Source organism: Phaeoacremonium minimum (assembly GCF_000392275.1).
Source record: "Phaeoacremonium minimum UCRPA7 unplaced genomic scaffold PA7_03_scaffold_455, whole genome shotgun sequence".
NCBI lineage: Eukaryota > Fungi > Ascomycota > Sordariomycetes > Togniniales > Togniniaceae > Phaeoacremonium > Phaeoacremonium minimum.
This window is the reverse complement of record NW_006921357.1, coordinates 156,848-176,989: the sequence shown is the minus strand read 5'-3', so window position 1 is coordinate 176,989 and position 20,142 is coordinate 156,848. Positions and strand designations below refer to the sequence as shown.

At 50.6% G+C, this 20,142-nt stretch overlaps 5 protein-coding genes across 5 annotated transcripts; 1 reads left to right on the top strand and 4 right to left on the bottom strand.

The window, feature by feature from the left end:
* Positions 1 to 4,140: 4,140 nt before the first annotated feature.
* On the bottom strand, positions 4,141 to 5,043 carry UCRPA7_6224 (putative gpi-anchored protein; the record flags this gene model as incomplete). Its single annotated transcript, XM_007918763.1, has 3 exons — positions 4,141 to 4,712; positions 4,771 to 4,842; positions 4,929 to 5,043. The coding sequence occupies 3 exons, from the start codon at positions 5,041 to 5,043 to the stop codon at positions 4,141 to 4,143; spliced, it is 759 nt and encodes a 252-aa protein (XP_007916954.1).
* Positions 5,044 to 6,463: 1,420 nt separating this feature from the next.
* UCRPA7_6223 (hypothetical protein) lies at positions 6,464 to 7,288 on the top strand (the record flags this gene model as incomplete). Its single annotated transcript, XM_007918762.1, has 3 exons — positions 6,464 to 6,608; positions 6,699 to 7,120; positions 7,175 to 7,288. 3 exons carry the CDS (start codon positions 6,464 to 6,466, stop codon positions 7,286 to 7,288), a joined length of 681 nt encoding a protein of 226 aa, XP_007916953.1.
* A 1,381-nt stretch (positions 7,289 to 8,669) lies between these two features.
* UCRPA7_6222 (putative alpha-l-fucosidase protein) lies at positions 8,670 to 10,174 on the bottom strand (the record flags this gene model as incomplete). The annotated part of the gene is made up of 3 exons (XM_007918761.1): positions 8,670 to 8,683; positions 8,742 to 9,914; positions 10,063 to 10,174. The coding sequence occupies 3 exons, from the start codon at positions 10,172 to 10,174 to the stop codon at positions 8,670 to 8,672; spliced, it is 1,299 nt and encodes a 432-aa protein (XP_007916952.1).
* A 1,555-nt stretch (positions 10,175 to 11,729) lies between these two features.
* Positions 11,730 to 13,463, bottom strand: UCRPA7_6221 (putative serine threonine-protein kinase rio1 protein; the record flags this gene model as incomplete). Its single annotated transcript, XM_007918760.1, has 2 exons — positions 11,730 to 11,837; positions 11,898 to 13,463. The coding sequence occupies 2 exons, from the start codon at positions 13,461 to 13,463 to the stop codon at positions 11,730 to 11,732; spliced, it is 1,674 nt and encodes a 557-aa protein (XP_007916951.1).
* Positions 13,464 to 13,798: 335 nt separating this feature from the next.
* Positions 13,799 to 15,346, bottom strand: UCRPA7_6220 (hypothetical protein; the record flags this gene model as incomplete). The annotated part of the gene is made up of 1 exon (XM_007918759.1): positions 13,799 to 15,346. One exon carries the CDS (start codon positions 15,344 to 15,346, stop codon positions 13,799 to 13,801), a length of 1,548 nt encoding a protein of 515 aa, XP_007916950.1.
* Positions 15,347 to 20,142: the final 4,796 nt, after the last annotated feature.

Below are 20,142 nucleotides of genomic sequence, written 5' to 3'. Positions count from 1 at the left end.
GTCCCCCCACCAAAAGCCTAAAGGTATCCAGCAAAGCCGAGCAAGGCAGATAGACGTCACATAATGCGTGGGATGTTATGGCTAGAATAGAATATTGGCTAAGATGGACATGGAGGATTTGATGCAATTCAGTCGAGCTTCCAAATTCGGACATTGTCATCGACCGCAGTGAATATCCCCAGCTCTTAGCTCTGCATTGACCAATAAGACAAGGAGAAACAAAGGAACTGCAACTGAAGAGTCATTGATCCCAACTCCAAACTCCAACTCGCTCAAGGAAAGTCACGGCTTTTCACGGTCGGCCTTCAATGACCGTAGGGGCATTGCTGACTTAAAACTCCGCTGTAGCGGCTTGTCCGGGCGTATCAGCCCCTATGGGGAAGCACTACCAGGTACCTTCGCTTCACAGCCCCAGTCTCAATCGAATTCAGCGACCAGGAGGCTTCAATTTCGAGACTGCATTGGCGAGGCTTTTCCTCGAACTCAAGAAGCTCTAAATTCTATCTAGAGAGAAACGTTTGCCAGCGGTGATGTCAATACTGTTTTGCTTCGTCCAAGAGACAGTAGCGATGCGATGAATGATATTGAACACTTAACGTACAAGTACGGCGATGGATTTCCCCGGATATCACGTGCGTTAACTCCACAAGTAAGTCCAGCAACTACCTTGGTTAGTGGCTGGGCTAGTTATGTCGTAAAAGTTGGGGATCGGTAATGCGAGGCGATGAGTGGAAATGCACATTGACAGTTGCTTTGGGGTCTCATCCAATGAAGGCATCTCTGTATTTAATATACTGCACCCGCTACATAACACACTCGGCGCGCGCGCAGGCCTGTACAGGGCCGGCTTGCGGTTCTATGCCTTGGCCGCCCAGGCATTGGACCAATTTACCGGTAATCCATCCGGACATCGACCCTTGGCCCCGCGGCCGCCAGGGGGCAGCTTCCCATTTGATACATTGGCCGATACCATTGAGACTGGAGGTGGTGCCGTGAACGAGAGGGACCAAGGTAGCAGACGGCCAACGAAGCGCACTCGAGTTGCACGTCAACATTGTAGACAATCGAAGGTACGCATTATTACATCTCAACTGCATGTCGAAGACCATCTGCGTGCATTTCCCGCTGCCCAAATAAATTACCTGTCTGACATATGAATATCTAGCTACGTTGCGGGGGCTCCAATGGCGGAACCCAGCCATGCCGGCGGTGCTCGGAGCTCAGCCGGCCATGCGTGTTTGATACACGATACAAACGCGTGAGCAAGAGAACGTAATGCGACTCCATCGTCATTGATCCTGCATGAAAGTCCATCCTCGTTCTTCAGTTGCTGACTCCCACTTCATAGAACATTGAACGATCTGGCCGACCACGTCGAGATGCTCAAAGCCGCTGGAGGCCTGACGAGACGAGAGAACTCTGGCCCATCACCTACCACGGCTCGTCGGGCTAGCCAATTGGCCTCTCCGGACTCGCAGACATCCCCAACATCGATGCCGGGAGTGTCTGAAGGCACAGAGCAAGAAGAGCCTCGGCCAATACTGTCCTTGACACTGACTATGCTTCCGGCCCGGGGCTCTCTTTGGATGGACAAATGCCGTCGAGTATCGAGCCCCTGTCTGATAAGGTCCTGGACTTGGTGCTCAAGAAGATCAAAACCGATCATACACCTGGAAATCCTTTAGACTCTTCGACCACTATGGGTGCCCTTGTTGACCAGAAGGCGGTGGATCGAGTCAAAAAATACTTTGAGATTGGTAAGAGTGAAGGAGCAAAGTTGGTTACGGGAGGCCATGCCCCAGAGTTGACAGGTCCAATGTCAGAAGGCTTCTTCTGGTCTCCTACTATATTCGCGGACGTTAAACAGAGCATGCGCATTGCCCAGGAGGAGATATTTGGGCCAGTCATGAGCGTTCTCAAATGGACCGATGAGGACATATTGTGGAGTGATGTGAATCCGTTGAATACGGACTAACTGGGTCGGTCTTCACAACGAACGTGGTCACAGCGCAGAAGGCTGTGAAGAAAATGGAAGCAGGATACGTCTGGGTTAATACAAGCAGCACACACTTTCTCGGCATTCCATTTGGTGGATATAAGCAATCAGGCATGGCCAGAGAACACAGCTTGCACGAGCTATACGATCTAACTCAAACTAAAGCGGTTCATATGAGCCTGCAATAATGGATGCTGGAATTAATTTTACTGTGTGGTCGGATAGTTATTTAGTGATCTTGAACTTGCCATGTGGAGTCTATTCTTGTGATCTGAACCATCTAAAGAGCGATGAAGTGATTGGCAGAGGTATGCAAAGATACCTGAGGCAGGGCACCTGGGCATGCGAAGTCTTTTGGTGTGGCCAATCAAACCCCTCGGACTGAAGTTAGGGCGCGTAAGTCTTGAACAAATTGAGGCTGAGATCAATTCACCGTTTCTGAGATATTTGATATTTGAGACAGTCTTTTGCCAACATTACATTACAATCGAAGCAAAGTATTAAAAGGAATTGTAGTGACGTGTTTAAGAATTCCAATGTCTCTGCATCTGCCGGGTTATGTTTCTTCGGCCTTCGATATTGGCATCACTATGCAAGATGTTTATGCGCGAGACATGGACTGGGAGCCGCACCGTGACACAATCACGCGATTGTACTCCGATGAGAACCGCTCTCTCGACGAAGTCATGAGCATCATGGAAGAAGAGCACCTATTCTTTGCCAAGTAAGTTTGGATATATACTGGCACAGATATGTTCCGAAATGATCAGAAAGCAAAACTCACGACATGCAGAAAGAGAATGTACAGAACACGGATTAAAAATTGGGGCCTCGACAAAAAGCTCAAAGAATCAGAGGTGCTTCATATTGTGCATTTAAAGCAACAACGCGATGCAGTAGGAAAGCCATCCCGTGTGATTATTCGCAACAGAAAGATAGAGTGGGCTCGTATTGAAAAGTATATACGACGCAATCCGCAAATTCAAAGATCGATCTCATCAGGTGTTTTGACGGCTCGCGAGATTACAACGCAGGTCACCTGCAGAACTCCTTCTCCACCACCCACCGGTGAATACTCAATAAACGACGGAATTGACTGGAATCGAGTATTAGAGATTATGGAAAGGGGGCTCGAGCCTGAATTGCAGGCCAGTCCGCTGGTTTGCTTCGAAGCGTTACAGATGGTTCCTTTGCTCCACATCGTGTTGGTTCCTAAATACGGAACTAAATGCGAAATGTCTTTCCGCATTAAACTCACACACTCACCAGGGAGGCTAAGCAGCAAGCTTCCATCTCATGGAAGAGCTTATGAAAGCCGCCTACATCGTCTTGGATCAGCATTTTGTCTATTTAGCATAGCCCATTTGTTTTTCGAGCAAGAAGTGAGACGTATGTCGCTTTTACCTGTTGCATCCCATCATGATCAGCCTTGCGGTTGGATGGGGTTGAGAACGCAAGCACTGTCCGCTCTAAATTTGAGGCTTGAACATTCGTCGGAAGTCCGGAAATATATTGCAGAGATGAGACGAATATTGAAAGGACTTCCAACCGATTCGACAAGCTTGAAAGACCAGCAAGCCAGTATCAATGCGCAGGGTATATGTCTGTGGCTTCAAACTATGATTGCGACAATCTATGAAATGTTTATTGTCTTGCTAAAACCACCTCGATGTCTATCTATTACAATTCACGACCAGGTTTACGCCTTTCTGAGGGAGTTGTCGAAGGTCCCCTGGGTCAAGCTACCTAAATCCTAGTTGGAAGTATACAAATACTAAGCGAATTTGTACATAGGTGCTACAGTGCAAAAGGCGATGTCGTTTGTGCATCAGGGTGTATTGACAACTTATATTCTCTGCGCGAACATAGGATATGAAGAGTTGGCAAATCGAGCGCATCAATGCAATGCAAGGCTTAGCAAGTCGAAAACCTTTTGAATCTTGGATTTGACTAAAAAGTTAAATTTGTGGCGGTGGTCACAATCTTTCTGCTTAGAGTGACAGCATGCAGTGTGCGCTGTTCAAGTGGACACATGTTCCAAAATGTTTGTAGCATAGACTCATTACATGACCAGATTACTGGAAAGCAGCGCTTAAATATGCAGCTCACAGAACTTTCCTTGCGCTCCTTTAGGTGTTCACCCATTACATTGGTATGTTCTCTGTGTTCTGCGACGCGTTGTCCCTTCCTGGATGCAGGACATCCCACTTGACATTACGAGCAGAACGCTCGATCTGAGCAGCACGGTTCTTCTTCTGGTGACGACGGTATAGCCAGATTGCTGCAACACCGAGAATAGCCGCACCGGCGATCGAACCAACAACCGCACCAGCAATTGCACCCCCGGAGATGCCCTTGCTCCCACCACCGCTGGAAACAGCCGAGGTCGTTGCAGCTGATGTAGAAGATGCTGTAGCAGAGCTGCTACCGTGGGTGGTAGTCGGGGAGCTCTCACCATCGTCGATGGTGGCGTTGAAGCAGGGGATGGAGGTGGTGAAATCCTGGTTCAAGACATAGGTAATGTCGGCACAGGCATAGAAGGTCTGGTTCTGCGGCGAGTCAAAATCGGCAGTGTAGATGATCTGCAGAGTCGCGTTGCTGCCAGCAGACACGGTGTCGGGAGGGTTGGCAATGCTGACGCATGTGTGACCCTCGGCCAACTCCTTAAGGCTGGATGATGCGATCAGGACATTGAAGTCGGCGTTAGACTGGGGATCTAAATAACGTTAGTGATGTTGTTAATTGAAAAGGCAGGAATGAGAACGCTTGCGTACCATTTTGGTATGCAATGCCGACTTGAACATCATAACTCTCGTCCTGATCAACGAGAGCGATCTTTCCTCCGGCTAAGAAGAAAACGCTGCGTTAGTTTCCAACATCGATATTTTGTTTCGCATTCCCAATAAAATGCGGATCGACAGTGGGAACTCACTAAGGGGAAACTCTGTCCTGTTGCCGACTCCCTGGGACGATCCGCACGGGGCAGTGTTGTCCATGTTGGCAGACCACTCTCTGTCTGGGGGCCACATGAAAGCGGCGGGGCCCATTTCTGACGCCATGTCTGCGGTTGAGAGTTGATGAAAAGAGTTACAGTGACTCACTGAGTCGACAGACGGAACTTGGTCCAGAAAGAAAGGGGTCAAGCCAACAGGAGAGCATGTTCAGCTGTGCAGGTAATTTCCCTCAAACGCTCGAGGCTGCAGAAGCGACACGCCCTACATACATATAGAGTTGAGGGCATTTCATGGCAAACCATTGCCAAGAGCCCCCGGCCACCCATGGCTACACTCTCTCACCAACAAGATACACACAAGGTGGGAAAAGTCGGAGACCGAGGACGGCGCCATTGACAGGTGACTACGGCGAAGTGTTGTGGAGTCGCCTTCTTGGGAAGGCCAGTTGAGCTGCTCTTCTATTGCTAGTTTTCTGGCTAATCTATCGAAATTGACCATGTTCTGGGTCTGGCGGTGATTGGTGCCCGCCCCGCCCAGAGGCAGAGACCGGCATATCGTATTGGCTGGGGAGGATGGCTGTTAACTGGGCCGCCCTCCATCCATCACGAGAGGACTCAAAAAGTCAAAAAGACTGTTAGCGTTGGCGCATTGGCGCTGGCGCATGCCAAGACAATTTATCAGATCATTTGATAAGATTAATATTACTGATTGGTTCCCAGGATCTCCATCCGCCAGCCGGCTCCGACGCTCTCGGCATGGCATGACCGAGGGGGGCTAAGCGATGCATATTTTTCCCTCTCTTTTTTTTTTGTTTCTCACACACCCTGGCTCGCTCACCTTATTTACCTGCTTAGTTTGGGACTTACACACCATGTGGGGGACGGATGGGAAGCATGCTGCCCAGCAGCCCAGCCTCGTTTTGTCAGGCCTTGCCCCTTTCGCTCGCTACGCTCGCTCCCTCGTGTCCATGTCTACCCTGAAAGCGACATCGGCCGTCTTTCCCAGCCCATCATGAACCGTCATGCGCAGATTCTTCTAGTCTCCCGGACTCCGGGTTGTGCTCGCTGATGGATCCTGTCTTTTTTGAGTTGTCTTGACACATGCTATTCTGATCGATGCAGGGGCCGAACTCTGTAGAACCTCTCTTCACCGGCTCCACGACCCAAGAACAGCTACTCAATAGCGTGCCAAGACTCAATGGTCGGGCCTTCCACAGCTCCATGCTTACGTGTCGCGCTGGCGGTTGCCATCTCCGAGCACTCCATCATCACAAAGCGTTATTGACGGCCTAGCAGGGGAATCTCATCGATCCCACGTGTGGCTGCATATAGTAGTTTGCCAAGGCAGCTCACCTTCTGCAGCCAACCGCTCGGGAGCTCTTGGAGCAGGTGTATAAAGCACCCCCAACCTCCCTCGGTAAAGCCCAGTGCCAACACTCCTCACCTGCACTCTGCTTTCCCACACACACTCGTTCTGTCTAGTCTAGAACTACAAAGTTCCACAATAGTTAATCATGCATTCATTCGTTCCCGTTGCCGTCGCCGCTCTGGCCCCATTCGCTGCTGCCAGCGCTGTTCTTCCTGAGTTCCTGGACTTCTCTGTCTTGATCTCTCGTCAGGCGCCTGGCACTCCTGCCTACGAGTGCCACTCTGACTGTGGTAAGTTGACCGGACCTCTATTCTCAGAGCAAAAAGCTTGATAGACTATTTGTCAAGTAAAATCATGAATACTGACATAGCAATCTAAAGGAAACGTAATTGTCGGTGCCCGTACTGATGGTTACTGCGATGATGCGACCTGGCAGGATGAGTTCCAGGGCTGCATGGAGTGTGCCTACACCTATGACATCTGGCAGTACTACGGGACCAGTGTGACATCCGCCGCAGAGGCTTGTGGCCTGGCTGTCAACCCATCTCCCTCTGGCTCTGCCGCCACCTCTACCGCGGCTGCCGAGACCACCACCAGCGCTGCGGCTGCCACTACGACCGCTGCTGAGGAGACTACCACCACGGCCGCTGCTACGACTGCGGTTGAGACAACTTCCACCCCCGAGGAGACCACCGCTGTTGCCTCTACTGAGTCTGCCGTCGTCTCTTCTACTGCCTCATCTGCTGCTTCTGAGGTTCCCTCCACCACCAGCGCTGGCAGTGTCGGAACTAGCTCTGCAGTTGTAAGTCAACGAATTGCACGATATGACTATGAAAACCACTAATCACTGCTGCAGTCTTCCGCGAGCGCGACCTCCACGCTTGTCACCGTTTCTGGCGCCTCCAAGCAGGGTCTGGCGATTGCCTTTGGCGCTCTGGCTTCCGCCATCACCGCCGCTCTTCTCATGTAAGAGTCACAGCCAAGTAGAAACCATAATTAGTTCCAAGACAGTTCAGCTCAGGCCTGGTGGAGGATACAAGAAACTATCTTAATTCGGCTTCGCCTACCCACTGTAATAATGTATAACTAGTTAAACCTGAATAGAAAAGAGAGTATTAGTGCTGTGTGGAGACATACTTGTCAAGATCGTCCCTAGCGCCGCTTGTGTCATGACCTAGTTTTTGTGTTATCAGATCTTACTCCGCAATTGGTAATCTTCTCACCACTCTCCTTAAGGTTATCAGATCCGGTGTCACGCCCCGGCTAAACCGAGGAAAACAGGAAAAAAACCCTGGAATGCTTGGCTGGCTCCTGGGCTCTTGGCCAGCTAGTTTAGACTGATCGATAGCATTCGATAGCGCTTTTAATCCCGCGGACCTCCGGTCAACAACATCCAACTGATCAAGGAAAACTTGAGACAATTTCGGTGTTATTTGACCTGGCTCGGTGAGCATGAGAACTGATTTCCGAGCCCGAAAACGCGTTGCTGAGCTGTGGGACATAAAGAAATGCCCCATATACTCTGGAGATGGTATCACACTTGGAATGGATCTAGTGAATTGTTCAAGCTGACATGACCGAATACTGCTCTCCTTTTTGCGTCTTGAGTAACACAAAGTCTCCGCTCCCTTGGCTCTCAATACTGATCTCCTGATTCCCCTTCTCGCCGATGGGAGTTCCACCCAAGGTCAGCCAGACCTAACCGCCCAGTTTGCTCATTATTGTAGCTTTCTTCAGTGATCCGTCTTCACTCCACGCAATATCGACCTCAAAACCGCCCCTCGCAAGAAGTCCACTGACCGAGCCTCCGCCGTTGCTAGCCCATGAGGAAGGAAGCGCTGGCAACAGTCGTACAAGTGGAACTTTTCTCTCATAATCATCCCCAAGGGAAGCGGGCCGCAAGGCTGTACTGTTCTTTGACGCACACTTCGTCAAAATTTGTTCGTGGCTCTGTAGTAAAGCCTCCGCAATGCCTGCAGGTCCGCCAAGATTGCCATCTATCTGAAAGGCAGCCGGTGGCCCGGTGTCAAGAAGTGATTTGCCATAAGTGTAATCTGTGAGTAGAGTAGTTAAGCTGCTGTCTACTAAAGACGCGTTGAAGGTACGAGCTGCGAGCGAGATCGTCCAAGCACGAGCCCAACCTGTGTCGCCACCGCCATTGCTAAGACGCCTCGACATTGTCACTTTCGCTGCTTCAAACGTTGTCTTGTTAGATGCGGTAATCTCGCTGCCTGGATAGAGTCCAAAGAGAGGCGACCAGTGTCGATGGCTTATTTCAGTCTCCTTATAATCCTCAATCCACTCCATGATTCCACCAAATGAGTTGACTCTGAGTGGCGGGAGCCGTGCTCTCAACTCTTCAATACTTGAAATAAGGTCTTCATCCTCAATTCCTAAGATGCTTTGAGATTCAAGAACCATACCGAGCAGAGCCCAGACAATTGAGTTGTCGATGGTCGGGCCAAGTGTGATGGCGGCTGCGCTCGACGAATTCGGGAGATAATATTTGTTCTCTGGCGAGATCGAACGATTTGTCACCTTCCAGCCTTTGTAGTCCGTCATGAAGTCCAGGAAGAATAGCACGGAGTCTCTAAGAGCATCGAAATGTTCACGCAACACATCGACATCACCGGTGAATTGGTAATGTTCGAAGATGTGTGTCGCCAGCCACGCAAGACCGGATGGCCAGAATGTAGATGACACATAGTTGTCGTGAGGAGCAGAGTCTCCCCAAAGGTCGGTATTGTGATGGCATACCGCACCTCGGGCTCCATACATAGACTTCACTGTGTCGAGCCCCATCGTACGAACCTTTTCAATGAGGTCAAACAGCGGCGCGTTCAGGTCTGCAAGATTGGTGACTAGGGCCGGCCAATAGTTCATCTGGGTATTGATGTTGATGGTGTACTTCGATCCCCACTGGGGATCTATGTCTCCATTCCAGATGCCTTGCAGGTTTGGCGGCAATGTGCCACTCCTCGATGACGAAATGAACAGGTATCGCCCGAACTGGAAATATAGAGATGCAAGCTCTGGGTCAAATACTTTGCCGGCTGCACCTATGCGAGCGGATGTACTTCCTTGTTTCTGATCTAACGATGAAGTTCCTAGGTTCAGCGACACCCTTCCCGCAAGGCTCTGATAGTCGTCGATATGTTCCGAGCGTATCACTTTATAACTGTTGCCAGTCACGGCCTCTAGATCGCCAAGTACAGCAGCTTTGGGATCAGGTTTTCGGAAGGAAGTCCACGCGGTGAAGTACACCACCGCCTCATCCGCACCCTCGCACTTGACATAGTCGCCGATAGTATACACTTTTCCAGTTGAAGCAACGATCTTCGCACCAGCAGCAAATTCGATTGTGTGTACGCTTGCGCTGCCCCCGCCCATGATGACCGTGTCGGAGCCAACTTTCTGGCTGTAATCTTCCCAGCGATTAAGGGATAGACCTTTACGCAAATGAATGTTGAAATCAACAGCTGCAGGCTTATCCGCTTTGATGCGAATCGCGATCAGCCCAGTAGGCTCACTAGCGATGTACTCGCGGGTGTAGGTGACGCCATTCACGACATAGTAGACCCCAGCAGTGCTGTCGGCTACGTCTAGCCACCGTTCATACTCTTTCACAGTACTGCTGTTATTCATGGACAGCTCAAGGTTTCCCCAACAGCTCGAAATGCCGAGTGGACACCGGGGTACCTGCGTAGGCAAAGGAGGCGAGTGTAGCCGCGTCTGAAATCCTACCATCGGCAAGTTGAGCCTGCATGACAGGCATGTTGTCCAGCGCGTCGGGGTTGACACGGTGCAACTGGCCGCCAGACCAAAAGGAGTCTTCGTTAATCCATATCTTCTCCATTTGGGCTGTGCCTGGTAGGGCAGCGCCGAGACGCCCATTGCCAATGAGGTATGAATCGTTGAAGTAGGTGCCTGCAGATGACTCCCAGAGACGGGACGGCACTGATGCAGAATTCGGCGCTGCAGCAATAGTGACGGGTACCAGAAGGAGTATCGCCGCCACAAGAAGCCTGTTCAGGTGATGGGACGAGGTCATCGCCATTGTCGACCAACCTGCCGCCCCAATGGGGGTTGGATGAAGTTCATACATTGTGTAAACCATCATCTTGAAGGACTACCCTCTGGCTGCTCGGGTTTTATATCCTCGAGTTCACTGGCTTCAGTCATCAAAGTAGCAATAGCTTAATAGAGGAAGCTCTGAATGATATTACCCTGGCCAATGTGGCGGGATGAGGGTATAACAGGGGCTGTGTGTGGTGACAAGGATGGTTTGCAATCGCTGACTTCGCGATCGTCGCCAGGAGCAGCACCGAAGCCGAATGATGGAGTGCCAGTTGCCCACATCGTCGTACACAAGCGCTGATCTAGCATGTATGCAAACAATTAGCCTCTCTAGAACCAGTTCGGCAGCACAGATACGGCTGGATCAACACTGCTGGCATGCACAAGTTCCAGAGACCTACATAGGTAGTATCACTCGATGCCCAGAGGCAAGTTTTGGTATGCACTGGCCATCCAACCGTCGGGATTTACATCGTAGGGGCAATAACGATTATGATGATGATAAGAATTCCCAACTGAAGTCTAATACTGGATTTGCAAGATAGTACGATCGTCCTTTGAAATGACGAAGAGAAGCACTAATCATTTAGGCGAGTTCGCGGCGGAACCTTTCGAATCCCACCAACAGCAGGAGCAGACTGGGCAGCCGGATGGCGAGGGTAAGATTGGGGTAGCCCGCGCTGGGAGCCCTGGCAATCTCCATCCAGGGGCAAAACCAGCACCTTTCCCCGCAACCTCCCCCGCATTCTCCCTATCAACGGACACTTAGGTTGAACCTACAGAGGCTCATCTTGACCTAACATGTTCGACAGCAGAAAATAGGGGAGATTTAAGCACTCAGAAGTGGGGAAATGTAGATTGATCGCCATTGAAAGTCAGTAGCCAAACTCGCGACGGAGTTTATGCAAATTGTTGAAAGGAATGTATCTTATCAGAAGCGCTAAATGGACGTAAGAAAAGCTCCTTTTCCAAGGAGGGTAGTTGTAATGATAGAAAGTAAAATGTCGTCAGTGCTCTCTTTGGTCATCAAGGGGCCAAAATTGGCTTCAGACAACGTTGTCTAGACCACGGAGAATGTTACGGCTGGATCGCCAAACGCTTCTAGGCAGTCTAGACACCGCATTTATTGAGCTTCATCATTCGACAGATGATAGGAAATTCAATTCAACAGTAGGAGATGACATATTTTTTACCTATTGATGTGTTTTCAGGAAAAAATATTGTTCAAAGAGATATTGCCTCGTACGAATAATCACGCCGGGAAAGGGAAATAATCCAGGGAATGGATAATGTAGCTTGCGGCTTGAATGATGCCGCATCGAGGACGTTTTTATTTATTTCTTTTTCCTAGACGTCGTAGATACGAGCCGTTTCTTCAGGCTCTTGGGCATCTTCTCTTTTCGCTTCTCTCGCTTTGCTTCCTTCACGGCCGCCTTGTGTTGCTTCATTGGAGTTAGTGCACGCTGTTCATCTCATCAAGGAATGAAATGCATTTGGCATACCTTCTTCTCATCCTTATCCTCGTGCTTGCGACCCCTTGGCCTGCCCTTGTCGAATCGGCTCTCGTCGCCACTCTCATCACTGTCTAGCGGTGCACCACTGTCCGACTCGTCATCCGAGGATCCTCCTTCCTCGTCATCCTTCTCGGCGGTCTCGTCATTTGGTAGGACAACCTGGTCGGCAATGAGGTTGCGGTACACGAGGTCATCTCCTCGGCCTTCACCCAGTGCTTTGGCATCCTTCTCGATGTCATACACCTGCTCCAGAGTCTGAGGGATGTATTGATTCCTGAAGACTTCATTATCAACCTCTAGGTCAGCCAAGGCTTGCGGATTGTCCTCAACGGGTATTCGGATCTCATAGAGATGTTCAACGGCTTGGGATAGGCCCGGCTCTTCGACAGCACCTTCCGGGGCTGTGATGAAGTTAAAAATGGTCCTGTCAGCTAATATGTCGACACCTTGTCTCCGGAAAAAGTCGCCGACATTCTTGATATCCATCCGTAGAAATTCAAGTGACCTAGGGTGATCGTGCTCCACACTCTGGGAGACATCGATGATGAACAGCGTCTTGTCGTTGTATAGGATGTTGTACTCGCTCAAATCCGCATGTACAAGCTTGCAAACCTGGTACAGCCGCCTCATTATGCCAAGCAGTTGGATGTATAGACTCCGCCACTCCTCGTCAGTGTTAACCGGTGCGTCACGAAGTCTCGGATATGCCCAGCCTCGCTTGTCTCCTAAGAAGTCCATGACGAGGACGTGCAGCTTCAGGGCGATCGGTTCCGGGCACAGAATGCCAGCCGCGTGTATCCTCCGTAGATTCCTGAACTCTTTCTCGGCCCACAGCTTCACCATCTTCCTGTTGTTACCCTTGTCCGTTCCAGACTTGAACCTATGCTCTCCAGCAATGTACCTCTCTCGGTCCTTGAAGACCAAGATGGCCGTTTTGTAGACTTTGATTGCCCGCTGTATCGCAGCAGCCCCACCTTCTGGGTGCAGAACAGCGCCATAGACGTTGGCTTCCTTTCCTGTGCTGATCGCGCCGTGGATCTCGCTCACTACACCACGGTTGATCATCTGCAGCAAGATCATCCGCGTCCGCTGGTCCAGGACCAGCTCACTCGTGGCGCGATCCGCCTTGTCCTTGTCCCTCTCTGTGTTCTGCTTGACATCGTCAAGCCTGATCTTGGCTGCATGCTTGGAGAGGGCCGAGATCTGGTCGTCGATGCTCGCAAATGTGTTTGCGCTGGGTTTCTGCGCATTCGAGCGGGGCAAGGCGGCGGCGGGACCGGCGGTGTTGTCGTGGAACTGACGTTGTCTGTTGTAAGACTTTGTGAGATCGCTCGAGCTGGGGTCCCAGCCATCGTCATCCTCTATTATCTCTTCGTTGTCGTCGAAAATGTCGTCGAGATCCTCGTCGTCATCGTTCTGAGGCGGGGCATTTCGCGGGGCAGCGCCTGCCAGCTCTGCGGGCACAGGCTCTGTGTTCTCGTACCCGCGGTTGCGGTCAAAAGCGTATGGAGGCTCGTGGGGAGCCGTTGAGGCTGCCGGCGTGTTCTGTGCCATCTTGGAATTGCTGCTGGTTACTTGAGGCACTTCCAGACTTTTCGAAGGGTGTGAAAAGAAGAGTTAAGCATACTGAAGCTGAAAATTGTGGGTTCTTCCCGCCTGTGATGATGCCCGACACCTCAATTTTCTTCGCACGCTCCAGAAATTTTAGCGGGCCGCCACCGCCTTATCGTTATCGCCCTAGCGCCCTCTAGCCACAGGTGTGGCCATTGCATTGTGGCTGCCTGCCTTTCACCCCCTTTTCCCATATGTAAAGACCTCATCGTGACGAGTGTACTCATATCTGATGCGCTGTGATGGCTAATGGTTTGTATAGTGATTGCCGAAAGACGCTACCGATCACCCAATAGAGAGTCCATATCAATGTCCCTGTCTCTCCTAACTTGTCCACCGTCATCTCCAGGGCCGACATCGAAACCCGGCTGCGGTCCTGTATGATACTTCACAATCATTGTCCTCGCTAGATCTTGAATCTCATCCAACTCCATAAGTCGGGGTTGTGACGCCTGTGTCTGAGGCCCTGGCCCACCAATCCCGTTCCTCAAGCCGAAAAATAACAGAGGCAGTACGTTTCCTTTCCAGACCGGCTGGCCCGGTTCCCCATAGTTCCTCATCACCATCCACACCAGAAGCAGTGCAGACGCAATCACCAGTCCTCCCGGAAGCAATAGCCACCTCCAGTCCAAGTAGGTACACACCGTAGTCTCAAAGACCTGTCCCTGCGCCACAACCGCAAGCGCGTCAATCGCCCTTGGCACGTAGTTGCCACTGCCGGTGCTGCGGAACTTGTTCGTGATAGCCGTCGCGAAGTCATCAATCTGACGGGAGAGCGAGGCAAAACTCGCATTTCTCTCGCTGTACAGGGGACTCAACCACCACCAGTTGGGACACCACAGCTCGCCGCCTTGTCGCGCGTTGTAGTTGCAGCGCCCGTTGAACAGCGTGTACATGAATGCCTGGAGTGCCTGCCCGTACACGCCGTACAGCTTGTAGAGACACTCGTCCGGCGCAGTGATGTTCCTCCCGTCTATGTTGATGGTGACGAATCGTCGGTCAGCAGTATGGGGGGCATTTGACACATTGGTGTCAGTATAGACAGCCCCATCAAGTACGCACGGCGAGCGTAGAGCTGTGTAATTGTATATGATGTAGCTGTAGCTCTCATTTGTCTCGAAGAAGTTAAATGGTGCTGGTTTGGTGGACACGACACGCTCGTCGAGAATACCGCTGGTAACTGATCCAAAGTAGGACCGAAGGCAGGGATAGATGGTGCAGCTGGTGGCCACCGCATCTGCTGTACCAGCGTACGTGTTGTTGCTCCAATCGTGAGGACAGGTCAAGCCACTGGATGAGTTTGTGCATGTTGACTGTGACACAGATAGTATGCTGATATTGGCGAGAGCTGAGGGAGCTGCCTCCGCAAAGTCAGCTGAGAACATGCTTTGGGCGTAGCTAAGATTGCTCATTCGCACTGTAAGCCAGGGTGCGTCGGAGCCGAAATTGATTGTGGTTCCATCAGGAAGGGAGATGTTCCCGACGTCGTTCGGTGGGGATATGAGGCTGGTTGTATCGATGCACTTGCTGCACATGCCGATACTTGCATGCGTAACCCCAGTGCCGTAGTCTGGAAACGTACAGTTGCCTGTGGGGCAGGACGCAATCACCGCTGTGTCGTTGCCTTGAGGATTGGTGAGGCCATTAATCATGGTGCCCTTCATGTCCACCTCAACCTCCCACTCGCCGGCAGCAATTCGATAGAAATTGCTCGTGTCGGGCACATAGTTCGCAACAGGCAGCGTTGAGTTGACCTTGGCCACCACCTGAGTGCACGGTCTGCTCTTGATAGCCTGCTGAGTGAAAGGCCCGATCGCAAAGCTCATGATTGTGATGAGCGCCCCCGTCAGCGCGATTGCGCCAGCCGATGTCCCGCCGCGGACGAATACCACACCAAGAAGCCTCAGCGAGCCCAATACGCTGCGGCTTGCCTCGTCAAAGTCTTGTAAATGGTGCAATGGCCGTGGATGACGTGTAAACCATGACCATTTGGCTTGACCCAAGATCTGTGCCACGACTACCAACATCGAGGCGCGAAAGATCGTGGAAAGCAAGGCAATGAGCGTATTGAGGTTGATGCTAAACGGCCATTCTGGAAGCTTTTGTCCATGATAATGACTAAGGATTGAAATAATGGCAGCCAGCAGACCGATTGCGATGGTGAGGGACACGACCTCCCAGCGCCAGAAGCGCAGGACGCGGTGCTCGTGCGGTCGCCATCGCGTCGCATTTGGAGGGCTTACAGGCGGGTCGATAGGATGCGATTCCTGATGAAAGTCGCCATATTTCCCAGCGTCGTATGAAGGAGGCTCATAGATACCTGCCTTTGATGTGCTGCCGGTGTTCAAGCCGCTGTATGCTCCTCGGTCTCCGAGGTCAGACTCGTGTGACCATCCCGAGGGTTGTCCCATATCGGTAGAGCGCTGATGAACGAGTCGCTCAGAGCTCTCATGTAGTCGAAAGGACGGTCTCCAAAGCGATGCCCTCGAGTCCGCCATCTCGAGGACTATCAAGAGTCTCCTTAGTCAGAACCACCTGTCCTAGGATCCCAAAGTGACGAGCTTTCCCGATGGAAAAAGCCACCTGGAGGGCTTGTTGGGGGTAGACTAGACGGACCTGCATGCGAGATCATCTCTCTGCTTAGCGTCCATCCTTCCTTAATTTGCCCCGCTGTAGGGCTGTGAAACAGGGGGGTTCTGTTCATGCATGATTGGATCTGGTGTCCCCTGTCGCACGAGCTGAAAAAGGAAGCTGTTTCAGGCATTTTTACTGAGGCTGCGATGCGAATTGTAGCCGCATTTGATGATGTTCATTCTGGCGGTTCGGGTACGGAATGGTCACAGTAGGCATCTACACTGCGCCCTTTCAATTTTCCCATGGCAGTGCCGATTGTGATAAAGAACAACCAGCACCGTGGATTTCAACGGTAAACCACTGTCAATTCAATGCTTGTGACAAGGCAAGATTCGTCAACTTGTTCAATCGCTGTGGCTAGCATTATGCAGAGTGATCGAAGAGAATTTGGGCAGTGTTGCGTTGCTGACCAAGCTGCGAGGATGTAGCTAAGTCCGGCCGCCGTCTTAGCCTGGAATAGTTACCTACGAGAGGCTTGAGCTAAGTAAGCAGTATGCTTACTCACGAGCTCTTGGTCCAAGCCACTACATTTGGTTTTTAGGAATAAGAGACGGTAGTTTTCTGTTGGTTATAAGATACATGGCATCCCCTAGACATCTGTAAATATTCTCTATTCTTATCTCCAGCCCCAGGAATTCCACTGATCAGGCGCTCTAAACCGTCCCGCAACATGTCTGTCAACGTAACCACGAACCCTACCGAGAGCGCAGATGCTGTCAAAGCCGCTCTCCACGCGAATCTATTCTCCGTGTTCGATGAGAGAGACGAGACAGCACGAATGAAAGCAGTTAAGGAAACTTATGCAGAAGACATAACCTGGTACGAACCAGACCGTGTCATCAAGGGCCACGATGCACTAAGCGCAAGAGCAGCGGAGATCCAAAATGAGGCCCCAGGATTCAAATTTCAAGCAGATGGAGATATGGTAGCTACTCAAAACATGGGGATGCTTCATTGGAAGTTTGGACCAGAGAACACGCCTGACTTAGTGCATGGCATCGATGTGGTGATCGTTGAGGGAGGGAAAGTGAAACTGTTGTGGACTGCCGTTACAAAGGTCCCCAGGATGTAGCTCATGGGGCTTCACATATCTTTGCCCAGACGAGTTTTGTTTAAACCATGACAATGAAAATGTTGAATATTTTTGGTCCATCAGCATCAGTTATATACGTTCCTAATTCGTGAAATGTTCTGCGCCAAATGTACCCTGAAGGTCAATTTGCAACAGCTTGCTGCTTTGTATCTCCTCTCTTTTCTCGTAAAGATCGTCCACGCTCCAGTTACTATTCATATATCTACCGTTCATGAACCTGGCCTTCTCTGTGCTTAACCAAACAGCGACACCTCCCACAAGCTCTGGTGTATCCAGAGCAAACTTGCGGAATTCCGGCGCTGTCATGTCGGTCATAACCACTCCAGGATGCAGAGCCACAGATGTTACATTCGGGCTCTCAGCGGCGACCAATGTTGCCATCTGCAAATTAATAAGCTTCCCCAAAGAATAGGCACTGTTGCCAGGGTAAACACCGTATGCCATGCCCGATGTCAAGCTGATGATAGTTCCGTGCGCTGTCGAGGGTAGCTGTTTAAGAAAGTGCGTGGTCATCAAAAATGTTCCTTTGGAGTTCAGTGACTAGATCTCATTAGTATTGTGGACGCAGCATCCATGAATGTCCGAGAACTCACGAAGTCATCCCACCACAAGGCCGGATCAATCTCTTGTATAGTTCCATGAGCCTTATGAAGGCCTGCATTGTTAACCAGAATGTCCGCATGTCCATACTCAGCGGTTATATTGTCATACAAGGCTTTCACTGCGGCATCGTTTGAGATATCCGTGGCTATTACGGATGTTTTGATACCTGAGTTCAGCTTTGAAACTTCTGCGGCCACTGCATTCATCGCGTCGGCATTTCGAGAGACAAGTACCATTGCTTTAACACCAGCTCTGGCGAACGATGGAACCAAGCCCTGCAGAGGGTCAGCTTCCAGCATTGCAAGATGATAAATTGTCAAAGACTCATCATACCTTGGCTCCCAGACCTCTGCTGGCACCGGTGATGATCACCGTTTTACCGGCCAATGATAACTCTGAGGAGGAAGGATCAATAGCCGGGTATTGATCACGGTAGACATGCTTTGTGAATTGCATAGAAGTGACGAAAAAGTCGGCAGGCAAAGACTCCATTTTGACGAACGGTGTGTTTCAGTTTGAGGATTGCTGGTTCGATTTATGCTGATACGAAATATACGGCCTAATGTGATCTTTTGAAACGCCTTTTCAAGCTCAGTTGGTAGGACGGAAAGGGCAGATGTCAAGGCCCTTCTCGACTACTTATATATGTCATTCACCCAGCGTCCCTCTAAAGAGCAAGATTCTACAATATTCTGAAAAGTTACATCAGCTCATGGAGCATGTCAGTGACCATAATGATGATTCAGAGACCAAGAGAATAATGCTTAATCAGCAGATACCAGTAGAACCGGTAAAGTAACGCCTCCATGCAAGTTACAGGGAGTCCAACTTCCCAGTTCGGCAACTGGTGGCTGCGCGTAGGTTCTCATTTGACAGACCTTAGCGCTGGATCGCTGCAAACTAATGCCGGCTCCCGTCGCTGGTAACAATACTCGTCAACAGTGTGAGATGCATATCTAGGAGCGTATTAAACCACGCAGATTCCACCTCACACTCGAACTATGGACGTGACTTCATTTTTATTCATTTATAAGCCGTGTATCAAGTGTCTATGTTTGCTTCTAATATTGCTGCCACCTCAGTCCTCATTGCTTCATCCTTGCTGGCGAACATACAGTCAAACCACAAAACGTTCTTGATATGTGCCATACCATCGTCCCAGGTCAAGATACCGTTATACTCGAAGACCCAAGCTAATTGATCATAAAACCATGCTTCTTCCAGACACTCGTGCGCCTCCAGCCCCGCCATGTATAAGATCCAGGCCTGCAATGGCCAAAGCCCACCCCATTGAACATCGTTCATTTCGAGAAAGTTTTTGAGCTTGGAGACCAAATATGCAGATACAACCGGTGCTACGCCGAAGAATCGCCAGACTGGAACTAGGTAAATCAGTGTTCCAAGTCGGCATGCCTCTTGAATGATTGCTGCCCGGGAATCTATGCAGCCAAGTGGCCTCCAAGTGAGAAGCTGGTGAATGGTATTACTAGCCCAAGCACCAAAATCAGAAGAGACCACAGTAGAATGAGGCCTATAGCTAAGGCTTTCGAATGTGTGGAAGGAGAAGCTAGCCATGTCCTCATAGAAATTTAGCCATTCGATATAATCCGGCAACTCTCGAGTCCATATGTAGCGAAGCCATTCGATGCACTTCTTTGTTTGTGCGGAGGTCGGCGGAGGCACGCCGTAAGGCTTCCACTGACGCGGAAGAGGAAAGCATGGCTGCATGTCTAATAAGTACGCGCCTCGGAGTTCACACCTGGAGAAGTCTTAGTCCAAGATACACTGCAAAGCAACGAAGATCACAGCCATGCTCAGCCACTTACCAAGATACAGTGATCCTGAGAGCCTCGTTTGTCTCTAGTTGGCCAATTCCACCCCGCAAAGTAACTAAATCCTGAAGTCCCCTGTGATGTGTCTTCCAGTCTTCGCCCGCGCCGCGGATGTCCTGCGCCGCACGTCAGTGGAGGATTGCATGCCAAGTCTCTACGGCACGACTAACTGCATGTGCCATCAAGCCGGTGACAGCACCTATTACTGCATCAAGGACATTCAGATCACTGCTTTTCATTTGGTCTCGAATACAAGCAATCGCCAGTGAGTGGTAGTGAATCGAGGCTGGCGAATCAGCCGCTTTTCCGCCTCCTTTCTGTGCCGAATTTAGGTGTAATGCAGAATTAGATAGTATTTGTAGGAAAGCGGCTTTACTTTGCAATCCAACGGTAAACCAAGCATCTCGCAGTGGTCTTTGTTGCCCATCGTCGTCACGGAAAACTACGAATTGGTGTTAGA